Source organism: Centruroides sculpturatus, unplaced genomic scaffold (genome assembly GCF_000671375.1).
Source record: "Centruroides sculpturatus isolate CEXI.00-Female unplaced genomic scaffold, Cexi_2.0 scaffold315, whole genome shotgun sequence".
In the NCBI taxonomy this organism is placed as follows: domain Eukaryota; kingdom Metazoa; phylum Arthropoda; class Arachnida; order Scorpiones; family Buthidae; genus Centruroides; species Centruroides sculpturatus.
Window position 1 is genome coordinate 117342 of NW_019384544.1, and position 15615 is coordinate 132956.

General features: G+C 33.7%; 1 protein-coding gene across 1 annotated transcript in view; it reads right to left on the reverse strand.

Moving 5' to 3' along the window:
* The window catches only part of LOC111623445 (cysteine-rich with EGF-like domain protein 2), a 24362-nt gene continuing 8747 nt past the window's right edge, over positions 1 to 15615 (reverse strand). The window contains exons 4-10 of the mRNA XM_023366026.1: positions 11084 to 11144; positions 10901 to 11009; positions 10743 to 10831; positions 10452 to 10677; positions 750 to 836; positions 484 to 579; positions 1 to 416 (exon numbers count right to left, since the gene is read on the reverse strand). Of these exons, the coding sequence (XP_023221794.1) occupies positions 196 to 416; positions 484 to 579; positions 750 to 836; positions 10452 to 10677; positions 10743 to 10831; positions 10901 to 11009; positions 11084 to 11144 (889 nt within the window). The 3' untranslated portion in view covers positions 1 to 195. The remainder of the gene's footprint in view (positions 417 to 483; positions 580 to 749; positions 837 to 10451; positions 10678 to 10742; positions 10832 to 10900; positions 11010 to 11083; positions 11145 to 15615) is intronic.

Here is a 15615-nt window from a genome sequence, read left to right on the forward strand (position 1 = left end):
TTTTCCATATACTTTTTTGACAAACGACGTATAATCGGGAACGACGTAAGTTGAGGTATGCCTGTATACTGTAGAGACTACTATTATATATACAAATCTTGCCTCTATTTTATTTATGCATCATCTGTGATGCATACTAATGCGATGGTCACCGTTGAAAGATTTACAACCCGAAGAAGTAAATTTGAAGGAAGTTTATAACGATAACCAAGACTTCAATAACTTGGCAAATGATCGCCGATCCCAATCACCCAAAGTATATTCGGATAAAGCAATGTACACGGCTACAAAAACACCTATGAGACCGGCAATAATGCTGCTACGCCTAAAGATGATGCACGTTGCAATGCAGAGACCTCCATACGTTGCATATCTTGCTATTTCAATATGGAAATTTCGTTCTACTACACTCTTCTCTATAAGAAAACGACAACAATTTAATGCAAAAAATTTTCAAAAATTTATTGTGACAATGGCACTCACCTATACACAATCCATCTTCTAAAGTATATTTATTGGCACACTTAATACACACGTCTGGGCCATCACCGGTGCAACCTTCACAAGATTTGTCACAAGCTAATGATGTCAATTGATAAAACAATTTATTTTGTTACGTACAAAAAGGTCCAGCATGTAGTAACGACCGAACGATACTGCCGGATTCTAATCGTGTAATTAAACCTATTATAGCCCTATTAAAATCCGGAGGCATCGTTCGACTGATAAGAATAAAATAAATTACTAACCAAGGCATCGGTAAGTTCCATAAGTATTTACACAGAAAGTATTTCCGGTGCAAGGATCTTTATCCGATTCCAGACATTCGTCGATATCTTGAAAATATTAGTGACAAAAGGTTAATATAATTGTTTTCAAGTATCCAAAGTATTGTCATACATTATGAATGAAACATAAACATAATATATAAAACTTAAGATTACTACTACCATTTTAATAATATTGACACAGAAATCTACACAGAAAAATAAAAATACAATCATGAGTATAATAACTTTTTACACTTTCTTAAATGCAAAAAAAATCTAAAAACAGTAAATAATAGTTTATGGCTCCAGCTAAACAAAAAGCATATGTAGATATCTCACGATGTTCTATATTGTTGTCACCATTCAGAGCCATTTCAATACTTGTCTCGTTGGGGAGAAACAGAGTTTCACTGTTAACACGCTTTCAACTTCCTGTTTGCTTCACTTGCTTGTCCTCAGAATAACTTCCTCCTCTTTTTACCACATGGTTTGGGGTGAATAGAAACAGTAGTTAAAAACAAACATGACTTTTAATTTTACAACTAGAGAAGTGAAAGGAAATGATTTTTCTTTGCAAAAAATGTTCATTAGTTACATAGGTCTAGAACTTACACATACATACAAGAAAGACTTCGGCCGTACATGAGGTGTTTAGCCAGTGGAAAAGAGGATGAGGGAAAGGAGATATTAGAGAAAGGTAGTATCCCTCTGAATGGCATACAGTTTTTAGGCTGCAAGGCCGTAGTCCCCTGAAGGGTCTAAAAGAAAACCCAAGTGTAGCGAACAACAATAATTGAGTGTTGTCATGAATAGCTAACTGTAGAAGTTAGTGCCAAGTGGTTGTTAATAGGAAGACTTATATCTACTTAATACTAATGAAACTGAATGCAATTGCAAATCTTAATACTACTTAACAGCTAGACAGACAGCACGAAAAAAACAAATGGACGGATAAAAGACAAACATGCAAGACCCCAAAATTTTTTATTTATTTTTTTTTAAACATTAACTTACCTAACCAGAAACCAAGCTAAGAGTCCCCAATCTAACTTACAATAAGGACTAACCAAATTTAGACTGAAAAAGAAGACAGAAAATAAGAATTAAAATACAAAGTTGAAAGCAGGTGTATACCGACAGTTGAAACAAAGCAAGGGAAAGCTAATTGCCATCCGTGCCCTCAGAAAGAGTGCTCCCAAGAGCCTCACTAAGGGATATGAATGCAAGTAGATGATGGAACATTGTACGCATGTGAATGAGATAGTGCGGGTTGCAAGGCCAGTTGTACCCTTCAAGAATAGCAGCTCTCATTAAACTATCCCAGCAGTGTTTGGTCCTCCCAAATACCACAATTGCATTGCAGATTGTCCCCAAGGTTAAATCTATGCAAGTATTGCTTAAAGTTGCTATGTCCCGTAAGTTGCTGAGTCAGGGTGTAACTAGGGTAAAAGTGGTGAAGAATCACAGTAGTGTCACAGTGATGAAAGTGTAGGTGAGCCTACCAGTGGTGTCACAGTCCCAGCAGTCTTGCCAGAGAATGAAGATTTGCTTCTTGATGTGATTGTTGATGTACAAGGTAGGAATGTAACTGAAAGTACTAGTGACCAAAGACTTTGCTGACTGTCTTGCCAAACAAACTGCAGTCTTGTTACTGAGAACCCTGCATGATCCATGATCCCTGACCCATTGGAAATTTATTCTAATGTTGTCTTAGTGTCTAAGAATGTGGTGTATAAGCTGGATGAGTTTTAAGCAGCTATCAGACTTTGCAATCCTGCATAAAGCTACCTACTGTCAGAATAAATGTGATAGTGTAAGTAGTGTCTTTTGTCCTTCCTATGTCTAATGTGAATTAAGCACATATACAGGTCTGCGGTCACATGGCCCAGACCTGTATGGCATAGAGGATTGCTGGCTGAATTGCACCCCTGTAAGTAAGCTTAGTAGCATTAGGGCCAAGGCCCTATGTGTTCCTAGTAATACTAATGAGGGTGTTGGCCATCTTTTTAGCTTTGTCTTTGATGTGTTTGATATGGGGTGTGAAGTTAAGAATAATACCTAAATATTTAATTTTCATTGTTTGCTTTATTCTGTGAGCACCTATTTGAAGAGTAAGCTTCCTGACGAGTGGTGCATTCCTACCAACTATCATGCATTTGTCTGTGTTAATGGGTTGCCTATGCTCCACTGGTGAATGTTATTGAGAATGTTGTTGCTTATGTCTTGTAAGCATTCCCTGTTCCTGTGTGAAGCTAGGATAATTGTATCATCTGCATAACCGTGTATGCGGCAGCCAGGAGGCAGGCTGTCGTTTAAGTGCAGAATAGAATTATAGGCTATGCTTGGAGACCAGAACCAGATCTGGATCTGAGGATGACCTTGAGTGATGGGTCATCCTCAGATCCAGATCATTACATTACAGATCACTACATTATTTTGTGTTGTATAGACACCTGCATTTCTGTCGCTAAGATAGGACTGAAGAAGTTTGTAGAGATTTTGAGGGCAGTGATGAGCATGTAATGTGTGCAGGATAGAAGGCCACCAGGCATGACCAAAGGCACCTCTAAAGTCAATAGTGATAATTGTGGTATGCTGATTGTTTTGTTTAGCCTGGAGGATGGCATCTACTGTACCTTTGTTTTTAGAGAAGCCAAACTGATTCTGATGCAGGGCTCTACATTTACATAGATGCCATGTGATCCTATTAATCATTAGACCATCTAACACTTTTCCCAGAGTTGGAAGAAGACAGGATTGGTCAGTATTTTTTGTAAGTGTTATTGCTGATGGGTTTGAGAATCAATTTGACACTAGCCTTTTTCCACTGAATAGGAAAAAGGCCATGTCACAGAATAATTGCCAGCTAGTGCGAGTATAGTGAAAACTATGATCGTTAGTATTACTAGTAGGTTGGTGAAGATATACCTATGGTCACTGGCAGAATCTGTGTTGGTGCGAGTATAGTGAAAACTATGATTGTTAGTATTACTAGTAGGTTGGTGAAGATATACCTATGGTCACTGGCAGAATCTGTGTTGGTGCGAGTATAGTGAAAACTATGATTGTTAGTATTACTAGTAGGTTGGTGAAGATATACCTATGGTTACTGGCAGAATCTGTGTTGGACCCTAGGAGTGATGTGACTGTTTCCTAACGTTAGGTCGATCCAACTTTCCCCCGTGGTACAGGAGTAAATCGGAAGGGTGTTGGTGTTCAAGTGAGTAAGGTTGTGTTAGGCCATGGTTTTGTTAACTACGTTACCCTTAGGGTCATCTTTTGGACAATGCCAGGTTGCAGACTTTGCATTGAAATCACCTCCTATTAGGATAGGTTTATCTTTATGAGTTCAGGAGGTGATGAATGTCTTCAATGGCCGTCTCAATGTTTGTGGTATCTGGAATGTAGACGGAACATGTGTAAAGGTGAGCGTTATTGTCTAACACAGGCGGTAGTAATGTATTCTGTGGTATGTTGGGAGACAAGGCAGGCAGTCACGTTTTTGTTCCTGTTGAGAATACCAGCCTTGATGCAATAGCCAGGGTCCTGAGCTGGATAGGCTTTCCAGTCATTGAACCTGACTATCATGTTGTTATAGTGTAGGGTTCTTGGATCATGATGATGCCAGTATCATGTACATTGGAAGTATGAATGAGAAGGGAGCAGGCAGCTTTGCATTTCTGTGCATTAATCTGTATGATTTTATAGCCGCCTGTGTTCATATTGTGTACGGGTGTATTACCTGTATTCATAGCTGACACTACTGGAAGCTTGTGTTTTCATGAGTTTGGTTATGGGGCACTGTTGAGAGAATGTGTTATGTGTGGTCTTATGTTTGCTCCCTTCTGATAGTGTTATTGGCTTTTGCACAATTTACACAGCACGGTTCCTGACTGTTAACGCAGCAAACCTTGTAGCTGTGGTTGTCCATGCAGTGACTACAGTGTTGTTTTTCTGTGTGTTTGCTAGCTAGATGGTCATAACCACAGCACTTGTAATGAGGGATGTAATCGTTTAATGCTATTGTTGCCCATTGGACACTAACATACTGCTGTTGGATTAGCGTGTTCCTAATACTAGAAGTAACCTGAAGGACAACATGTAATCTAGAAGTGTCTTTTTTGTGATTTTTTTATTTTCCAGAGTGACCCCTACATACACTATTACCAATAAAATAATTTAAATCATTAATGTAATGATTTTAAATAATTTATTAAAATTAAAGACATTATATTACAGGTGCTAATTAAAAACTGAGTCCATGGATAATAAAAATCATCATCATCTGCCAAAGCTAATATTATGATAGTTGTAACATTGATAGTATATTAGAATCTTTCACATTCAGTCCTCCCATATCCAGACTGATCAAAGGTAACCAAAAAATTTTTGAAAATATTGTACACTACTCTCTTCTGTTTCCATACTGCAGTGTTTACATTTTTTTTTATTAAGGTTGCATTGACATTCACAGAAAGGTATAATATATCAACCACCACTGATTTGATAATGATGAGGCATTGGCATGTGTAGCAGCTTGTAGGCAAATTGAAAAGAACAAAACAAACAACTTGAACGTAATACTTTCAAAATTAATTAGGGCTTATTTTTGTCAATTACAAAGTTAAGATAAACATTTTTTATACATACAGTAAGCATATATGTTAGTTTTATTTAAACATTATCACACTTCCTTACCTGGATTTAAGGAAGTGTGATAATTTTTAAATCTAACATCTGGATCACTCCCACCCCCATTAGTTTGGATACGGGAGAGTCTACTGTAATAACCTCATAAGCACAATTATTAATAACTTTTTAGTTTCTTTTTGAAAGATTTAATTAAAGTAGAGGGGCTCATAACAAAGCTCTATCTCTTTCCTTTGCCCATAAGAAAAGATCTTCAGAACAGAATTTACCTCAACATATTCTAACAATTATCATACAATTCAGATAATAATGAAGCAAATTCGAAACCAATATCATAGCTCAGAAATTTTCTTCACAATAAATTTCTATCCACATTATCAAATGCTGACAAAAGATTGACAAAAAGCCACACACCTTACAACATTTTCTCATTTTACATACGTTGATTCAAAAGATATTATCTATTGTTAAGTAATTTGATCAAAAACCAGCCTGATTCTCATAATATTTTGGTCCTTTAACTTTAATAACTCAGAACCACTTCTATATTGACTTACGTATATAAAATTTTTTCTTCTGGTGTAATTCTAGTGTCCAAAACCTTATTGAAACAATTCATCAAAAAAGAAAAAACAAAGGGGAGGATTCTAATCCTGGTACTTTTCCACTTTTGATTTGCATATCACATTTCTTAACTCATACTATGAAATATTTAAATCTAAAATTTCATCCAACCAATACTTGCAATCACTAAAAATAGTTAAATCTATATTGCAATAGAATTCCAAAGAGCTTACAAAAATAGTCAAACCAATCTCTCAAATACATCTAGTTCATATTTTACAGAACTTCCAAAAACCATCTATTATCTCTGCAAAACCCAGGTGGCAATTGTATACTAGAAAAAAAATTTTTTCTTGGCTAAACATAAAGCATAAATTTTTTATCAGACTAACACACAAAATATCCTCTGGTGGAAGTTGAATTAGTTCTACAAAGCCTGATTTCTAGCTGTTGTCAAGAATTGACAATCTAATTCAAACTAGGTATACAATTCACCATACTTAACAGCAATCCAAACAGTAATCTCACATAATTTAGATAAAATAATAGCTGACATGTTTAAAATATCACCTATAAAGTTATCAATAATACAGTCGACCCCCTATAACACGGTAGATATGTTCCGGTTTTTATAAAATCCATTTTCTACGAGTCCTTAAATACACGAATCAATCACGGCCCGGCACATATGCAGTTTACGGACTACGGCTGTTTGAAAAGTTTTCTTCCATAAAATTAATCGATTCTAGGCAAATTCGACTCAACATTTCCAAAATACGTATAATTTTTTGGGAATAATCCGTATAAACTATGCTATAAACAAAAAATTGTAGGATTACTTACCGAGTGTGCCATTGCATAAGCTTGTTTTCGTCGTGGAGCAGTGCATCAAATGGCACTCGCGTTCTTCCTGATAAATTATTTTTCTGCCAAAACTTTGCTGAACTTTGGAGACATCATTAATATAAATATAATTTTTATGGATGTTAAATAATAAATGGTTCTTAGTAGTTTAAACGCAACAGTTTGTACAATATCCGCTATTGGTCTAGATTTGACCAATCCTGTCACGACATGAGTCAGCGATGATGTTTTAGCGTGTTTATAGGAATCTGAACTATATGAACCCATTTTATAGGTGGTCTACTGTATTATTATTCCAAGATATTCTTTCATATAATACACATAACCTTCTGTAACAGAATTAGATCTCATCCCTAGAAGAAAATATAAAAGGGCAGTAATCCAAAAAAGAGTAAATGTTAACAGAAAACAATTCCAGATTTGAGGTGAAATAATCCCTAGATTGATGATACAGTTCAATGATTGGACACAAATGTAATTTTTCACACTTGTCACCAATTGATCATCCATTCAAAATTATCAAATCTCTATCTTCACATTTAGCAATCATAATTCACTTGAATAAAGTTATAATAAAGTGTTTAGACTTAAAACTAAACATGACATTAAAACTTATACAAAATTTACTGCAAACATTATTCCAAATAATATTACCTTAATCAACATGTGCAATAAAATCACCTAGAAAATTTACATTACATTCATCCTCAAAATCAAAACTCTCCAAAATACTCAGCCAATTTTCTTTATGCATGTAGACATAACAAATAAAAATGTTACTGGAAGGAAACACAATATTTATTACAACCAAGAACTTCTCATTATATATGACTTAATAAATAATATCCAACCAGCTTTGAATCCACCTCTATTACAAACTTTAAAAGAATCACTGATAATACAAGTATAGTCTTTCAAATATCCAAATTAAGCCTATGGAAAGATGAAGAAAATCAGGTTTCAAATAGAAATATTATCTCAAAATTCAATAAATACTTTTAGAAAAATCTAGGTTTATTACAGATTCCAGAACAATTTTAGCAAGCCACAGAGAGATTGATTTCATAGTTACTTTGAAGATACAGAAATCACTGTACTAGTGATCTCCAATTTTTATTTAATTGCCTCTATAATTATTTTTATCATATAGGGGAAATGGTACAGTTTATTGGTCATTTCAAATTTAAATTTCTTTTATAGAACTCTTATTAAAGCTTTTCTGGAAATATTGCATAGCAAAATTTTATAAGAAGCAAAAGATCCTGCAGGGTTTTCTGTCATTGCGTGTAACCAATAACTATACAATTTTGCATTTTCATAAAACAAGATAGATTTTGTGTTAAATGATTGTGTGAGCTACAGATTTTTACGGGACTTAAAAAAGTTCAAATTTTCTATTAATTGAAAATATCCTCGGAAAAAACCCGAAGAATTTGAACTAGATCGGATTTCACCAATTGTATAACAATTATATGGGAAAGTTTACACTTAGGTGTGAAGAATGCACCGTCATTGTCAACAAAAGTCAATCACGTGTCAGTTTTCCCACACAAATGATATAAAAGGTCAAATCTCCGGAAGCTCAGAGCAATCTCTTGGAAGTTATACTTGTCGATGTGTGCATCTCGTCTCCCGGACCTCCATATAACGGACTCGACCCGACGAAAGGAGAAGATACCATGTAGAAGACCATAGGAACTTCCACATAACACTTAATCGCCACACATAATTACCTCTTTGAGGTAATTATTTGAACCTGTGGACTCTCTCTCTCCCTAAGCGTATTTTTAGTTTAACCCTGGGAGGAAGGAGTATAGTATAGTATGTTAGCCGCATTTATTCTGAGTTGTATCTAACCGCATTTAACCTATATATTGTTATCGCCTTATGTATTATAGCTTGGCCATTCAATAAATGTTTGTTATTTTTGTTGAACCTGTCTCCTGTCAATTAAGGACACCTGCCAGCTTCCTCACTCCTCCTAGCCATCCAACAGACCCCAAGATCAGGTTTTACCAGCCTGTGCAGAGTAAGTGGTCATTTGGGGATTAACCAGTGATCTACTGCTAATCTCACAATTGGATTTGAAATTTATAGATGATGGCAATAGAAAGGCTATAAAAAATAAATTCATCAGTAAGTATAATATTTCCCATTATAATCTTTCTGTCGTCATTGGTCACGTAAAGATATTTTTAAAATCTATAACTGTATTATTTATCCTATTAAATGAATAGTTTGAGTTCCCTCTAATTTTCTTTGTTTACCAAATGTTCTCAATTTATATCTGATATCTCATAAGCTGTGAAAAATCGTTTGCATATACATTTGATTGTTTTTTCAAGAAAATTGCTTTCTTTAAAAGCAACTTATCATTAAAAGAGCCAAAGTGGTACACAATTATTCTAGGTTTATCTCTAACTTGTACATTAACAAACTGCACAGAGGACAGACCCAAAATATCCCTAAAATAATTTTTATCACCTCAAAAGTATCCAATAATGATTCCCCTTGTCTCTCCTCTAATCCAGAAATAACATTAGGTAACTTGATCAATCAGAGAAGAATAAATAATTCTTTATTTATTCTTCTCTGGTTGATCATTTCATAAATAATTTCATAAATACATTATCAACAGAAAAAGTCAGCCCTCCCTCAGATAAATTAATATTGACAATCTTTTCTGTGTGTCAATTTAGCCTCAAAATCAACCATAGCTTCCCATACATTCTTAAGTCAACTTTACTATTAAGCAGCATATGCAATCTCAAAAGAACATGAATTCCTTCATATAAAGATTTTCCTGTCCTAGAAAGTGTGATATTTCATCAACCTGATAATCCAACTCAGATCCAGATCTAGCTGTAGCTCTTGTCATTAATAATTGGAAAAAATAATTTTCTGTTCCCAACCTGGGACATTCCAAATAATAATAAAGCATTCACTCATAAATAAAATAAAAAAAAATTAGCAACACTACAAAATAACAGATAGTTTCCCAAACTGCATAGATAAAGCTTGCTTCCATAGTGAAATATAGCACTGCCAATAATTCACAAATTGAAGTATAACATCAATGCAATGATATAAAATTCAAAACTAGAAATTTACATTTCAAATCTCTAAGAAATTCCCATAAGAAATAATCTGAATGCCAAAAATTTCTTTACAAAGATCAAAGAAAGTGACACATTTAGTCATAATGTGAAAGCATACAATTCGTGATTACCATGAAATACACAAATTTCTCATTTATAATATATTAAAAAAAAACTCAGAGTTATTTCAAACAGAGAGTTAGAGTTTATGTATATTCTACTATAATAATACATGTAACCATAATGCATTTTAATTTGATTAATTTTTATATGTATTTTATCACACAAACCACAAAGATTAAATAAACTATTACATTATTTCCAATAAAAGAGCATGAAACTGCCAAAAAAAAGGAACATTTATTTCTGATAATCTGATAAATAAATGTCATTTTTCAATAGCTAATTTCATGATTATCTTCTACAACATCAAAATAAAATGAATTAATATAAAGATTTATTATCATTCTTAAATTTACACAATATGATTCATATTGTAACTTACCCATACAACCATCTTCAATGATATATCTATAACCATCTGCACAAACTTCACAACCTTTTGAACCACCTTCTCGACAGTGGCCTTTACATGACCTGTCACATTTTAGACATACGTTGTCATCATCTGCGGTTTCTTCATAATACCCAATTAGACATCTATCACAAACTTCGCCAGTGTATCCTTCGTCACATTTACACTGACCCGATCCATTGCGGGTACCAGATCCCTATATTAAAAGGAATATTATGTATTTAATTTAATATTAAAGTTTTTAACTGTTAAAGGATTTACTTTGCATTGACCGTGACCACTGCAAGGTTTAGCTATGTCTCCGGGGCATGCTTTACATTCTGGCCCATAATGATTATCTGGACAGCAAACTGTAATAAAATGAACAAAATTTTTCACAATGTCTTATTATTTGTCAGATTATTTTCAATATCTGATACCTTTTAATTTATCAATGCAGAGATATTGATAAAGATCTGGTGTAGAATTTCTTTTATGAAACCACCATTCTTCTAAAACTGCTTCCTGCTCATCAGCCAGTGCTAAACACTAACAATTTGATAAATGTATTATTTTAAAAGTATTAATGATAAATATGAAAATACAATAAATTTAATTTTTACCTGAATTTGCTGATCTGTATCTTTACATAATTTTTCTTGAATCTCTACTAATCGAACCTCACTAAAAATGATTATAAAATTAAATAAATTTTAAAACAAAGGTAAAAGTTTAGTAAAATAACAAAAATCATAAATGAAATTTCTGATAATTAAAAAATGCAAGTTGCTTCTACAGCAATAAGATGAATCATGTTTTTATTATTTTTAATAGTGCTTGTTATAGTAATTGTCAGGTGACATTTGTTGACAATCCATTGGTGACCTTTGTAACTACTGTGGGAAGAGTGTAGCATTACAGCAAAAGAGTATAACTACTAGCAGCAACTGCAAATAAACACACACACACACACACAGGATATATTCCCATATGAATGGAAATCCATGAATATCCAGAAAATCCAGAATATCACCAGAATTCCAGTGTCATTCATTATTAGGTAGATATTGATTTGTCATTCATCTAACTGGATGTACAAACAGTAAAAATGTCTGAATGATCTTTTTGGGGAGAGTGCTGTGACTAAAATAAGGAATATTCATCTGGGTAACAGACTAAGAGTTGACTTAAAGATGTTCACTTGCAGAAGATAAATATGTGGATGTGGGTACTGTAATGTAGAGACCAGGGTAATGTGAGGACAGAACTAATTGCAAGATGCTGGATTACCAAGGATGTAGACATGGATATCAGCTGAATATGTTCAACTGAAGGTACCTATGAGCCAAATATAATTCTCTCTCTCTCTGTAGTAACTTAGCAACAGCAATGTGTAAAATATGAATAATAATAAATTAACTTTTATCTCTAACTGTTGAACATAGTCACTTTCTGTCCAAATCCACATGACAAAACATCTCTCACTAAGGTGCGTCAAAGATTAAAGTGAAGTTAACTGACCAGCTGTCACTCTGACCAAGGTCACACATATTGAAAGTCAAACAAAACCCAAGGCATCTCTCACTTGTTTACTCTGTATAATTAGGTTATACGACCACACAGCAACCCACATATGGCAACTTTAGCAATTTTACAGTACATCTCCATGCAAGAGTTGCCTTATTTTCTGTTGATTCATCCACTCATCTGTTCTTTCCCTACTCTATCATCACTAGCTTCTTCTTACAGTCAAATCATATGAGTAGTTTCTAAACACTCAATAAGATTATTACATAAGGGTGTACCCAGCAAGGGACAGCTGCCCCTCCCTAGAAGAAAAATTAGTGTAGTAATTGACACACAGTACAGTCGTATCAATTTAGTATCAGTTTGAATAATGAATATTGGGACTAGACTAGAGCCATCTGTCATGAAATCTCACTCTCCCTCCCCACTTCCTCAAAACTAATAAGAGTTGCCCCTCTCTAGTTCAGATCCTGGGTACACCACTGTTATTACATTTTAAATATGTATCTATTTTCTAAGCTTTTTAAAATAGTTTTATTACTGAAAATATAATGCTTTTATTACATTACATTCATTTTATCTTGTTAAAAGAAGGCAAAAGGCAGATTTTGGTTTTTAATGATTCTTAAAATTACAATGGATAATAGACTATTTATTTTTTTGAAATTTTATGTGCAGTTGAAGCACTAGTTACACATTGGTTATTGTCACAGAAATTTTTATCTCTGACCAACCCCCATAAGTAAATACAGTAGAGCATCGATTATCCAAATGTCAATCAACCAAAACGTCAATTAACTGAAAGCTTTCCGGTTGGCAAATTTAAATTTCCACTAGTGCTGTGGCACTGCAATCTTTGGCTATGTCTTGGGCTACTCCAATATTATTTTTGTTGGTGTGCGTGTTTTAGCTGGCAGCACTGGTGCAGGCCACGAGAGGGTACTTAAAAATGTGCCAGGATTTAAACAAATTTCAACATGGGATAGGTTAATATATTTTTTTGTACCTAATCGGTTATCCAAAAAATCGATTTTCCTAACAACTCCAGTTCCCAATTGATTTGGATAATCAATGCTCTACTGTAATAGACTTTTCTCTGGTTAACATCACTCTACCTATTAGCACAAGTTGAGTGATGTCAAGATATTTGGTGCACTGTGGATTTAAATATTCCATTTAATATCACAAAGTTCCCAGCTACGAACAACTCAGCAAAGTGTTTTCAACATTGTCTATTGACATCTTTTCAATTTATAACAAAATATGGGATTTATAACTTATTTAATGGTTTTTAAGTGTGAAATCTAACAGTTTTCTTATCCAAACTGCAGTTTTTGTGAGTGCCTTAGCAGTTTTCAGTTTCAGGATTAGCAATACTAATTACACTATCCTCATTTAGTCATTCTTATCAAGCAAAGTACACTGTAAGGATTTATAGTGCTGTATAATTCTCATTATAATAAAAAAAAATTGCAACAAAATTTTTTTTACTTTTTGATTATAATATATATAATAAACTATGTGCTTGATAATGTATCTTATTTGTTTATTAAATGTATATGGCAAGTATAGGACATATACAGTAGGCCTTCCTGTACTGGTGGAATTTAAATCTCGAGCTCTTCTATTGAACTCCAATTAATGTCACCTTATACTGACAGTCCTACAGATGTGATATTAAACGGATGTGGCTGTAAAGTAAAATCTAATTATTGGAATTATGGATAATTCTCAGCAATTTAATGTTTAATTATTTAATAAAGTTTAATTATTCTCAGCAATTTAATGTTATCAGAATTAGTAAGTCTGAAAACACGCAAGTTAAAATCACTAAAAAAACGTTATATAAATTCTCATTACAATAAGCAGTTATCATCATTTTCAATAAAACTTCACTTTAAAAGTTTTTTATTAATTGCTTTAACATTGCCATTTTAATATCAGAGTCAATAAAAATAGAATTTCCAGTAATTATAGTCCTACTTACATATCCAGCCTAATGTTATCAGACTGTTATTGTTATCAGTATGAATGATTTCCAAAGTGATCGTAATAAGCAAATCTGTTACCTGCCAGATGAATTAGGCAGTAAGGGTATCAGCTTCCACTCTGGGCAATCTGTCCTGAATATGTTGTGCCCAGTCCATCACTACCCAGCTGAACCCACAATGGGCCTGGAAAAAAAGGCCATCTTAGTGCCCACAGGGCAGAAAGAGTCAAAATGAAAAATCAAGCTACTGTTTTTTTTTTTTTTCACTCACCTCTCTTTATTTTCTATTCAGAAAAAATATTTCTGGCCTATTTGTCAATTCCTTCATCCAGGATGCCACACTCAACCAACAGAAATTTGTTTAATTCTGTAATTAAACAAAAGTCTTTTCATCAAGTATGGCTTCCTAAATGAAAGAACTGACAAATAGGTTTGAAAAAATAGTAAATACATGGGTTGTTCAAAAAATTTGGGAACTTTTTGAACAATCCTTGTACAGGGGCGGACTGGCCATGTGGAAAATGTGGAAAATTCCACATGGGCCGTATACAATTTGGGCCGTTTTTTTCTAAATATGTACATAATGTACCGTTTAATTTAAAAAAATTCATATATTTTTTTGTTAAGTAAGGTATATAATATAGGTATATGTGTAGGCCTATATCATTTTACTTGGCCCTACCTGTATCTGAAGTTAAATTAGTTCGGCGGGTCTGAGTCAAACACCACTACATTAGCCCAAACAGAAAGCATCCTAGGAGAAAACTAATCAAAACTACCTTCTAAACAGAGAAAATTGTCATTTGTTTACATTGCTAGAAACTATTCACAACTCCTATGAATCTTAATGCTAAACTATAGAAATGCGAGTTATTAGTTTTGTACCTAGCCACCAAAGCAATGATTGTAGTCATAACAAATTTAATGGCCACTTATATTATTTCCTTTATTTTAGGTAAGTAAAAAATGTTATTCAATAATAATTTCTCTATATTCCAAACGATTTAATTAAAAATAATATATTTTGTAGTGTGAGGCCGGGACCTCACCCCCTCTCCAACAGGAAACTGGTTGTCGAGCTAAAGCTAATAAATCGGTGATTTATTTCGTAAACAAGAACGAGTGTAAGACGATTTAATTGTCGCATTCCCGGACCAAATTCACACGTCTTCGATCTAGATCAGGGAAAGTGGGAGAGAGAGCAACCGGGGAGAGTTCGACTGTCATCTTACAGCGAGTTCAAAGCACATTAGACCAAAATTTACGGGACCGTCACTAAATATTCCTGAAAACGCATTTCAAAAATTAAGCAGTATTTTAATACAGTTTAATCCAGTAGCTACTCAACACAATATTATTTCAGAATTGCAACATTTTAAATCGTCATGGAATATTTTAAAGGAAAATGTCAATGAAACTTTTATAAAATTAAACGAAAATGAACATTCTACTGATGATCAAGTAGAAACTAATAAAGATGCGATTTTATCCTCTTACTGCATTGCTTGCAAAAATTGCTCTATTTGTTGTTATATATAATATATTATTCAGATATAACATGTTAAGTGGTGCTTATTCTATACTTGGTCAAGAATACAAATATCTGCTATGTCTGTAACACAAGTGTCTGGTGAACAA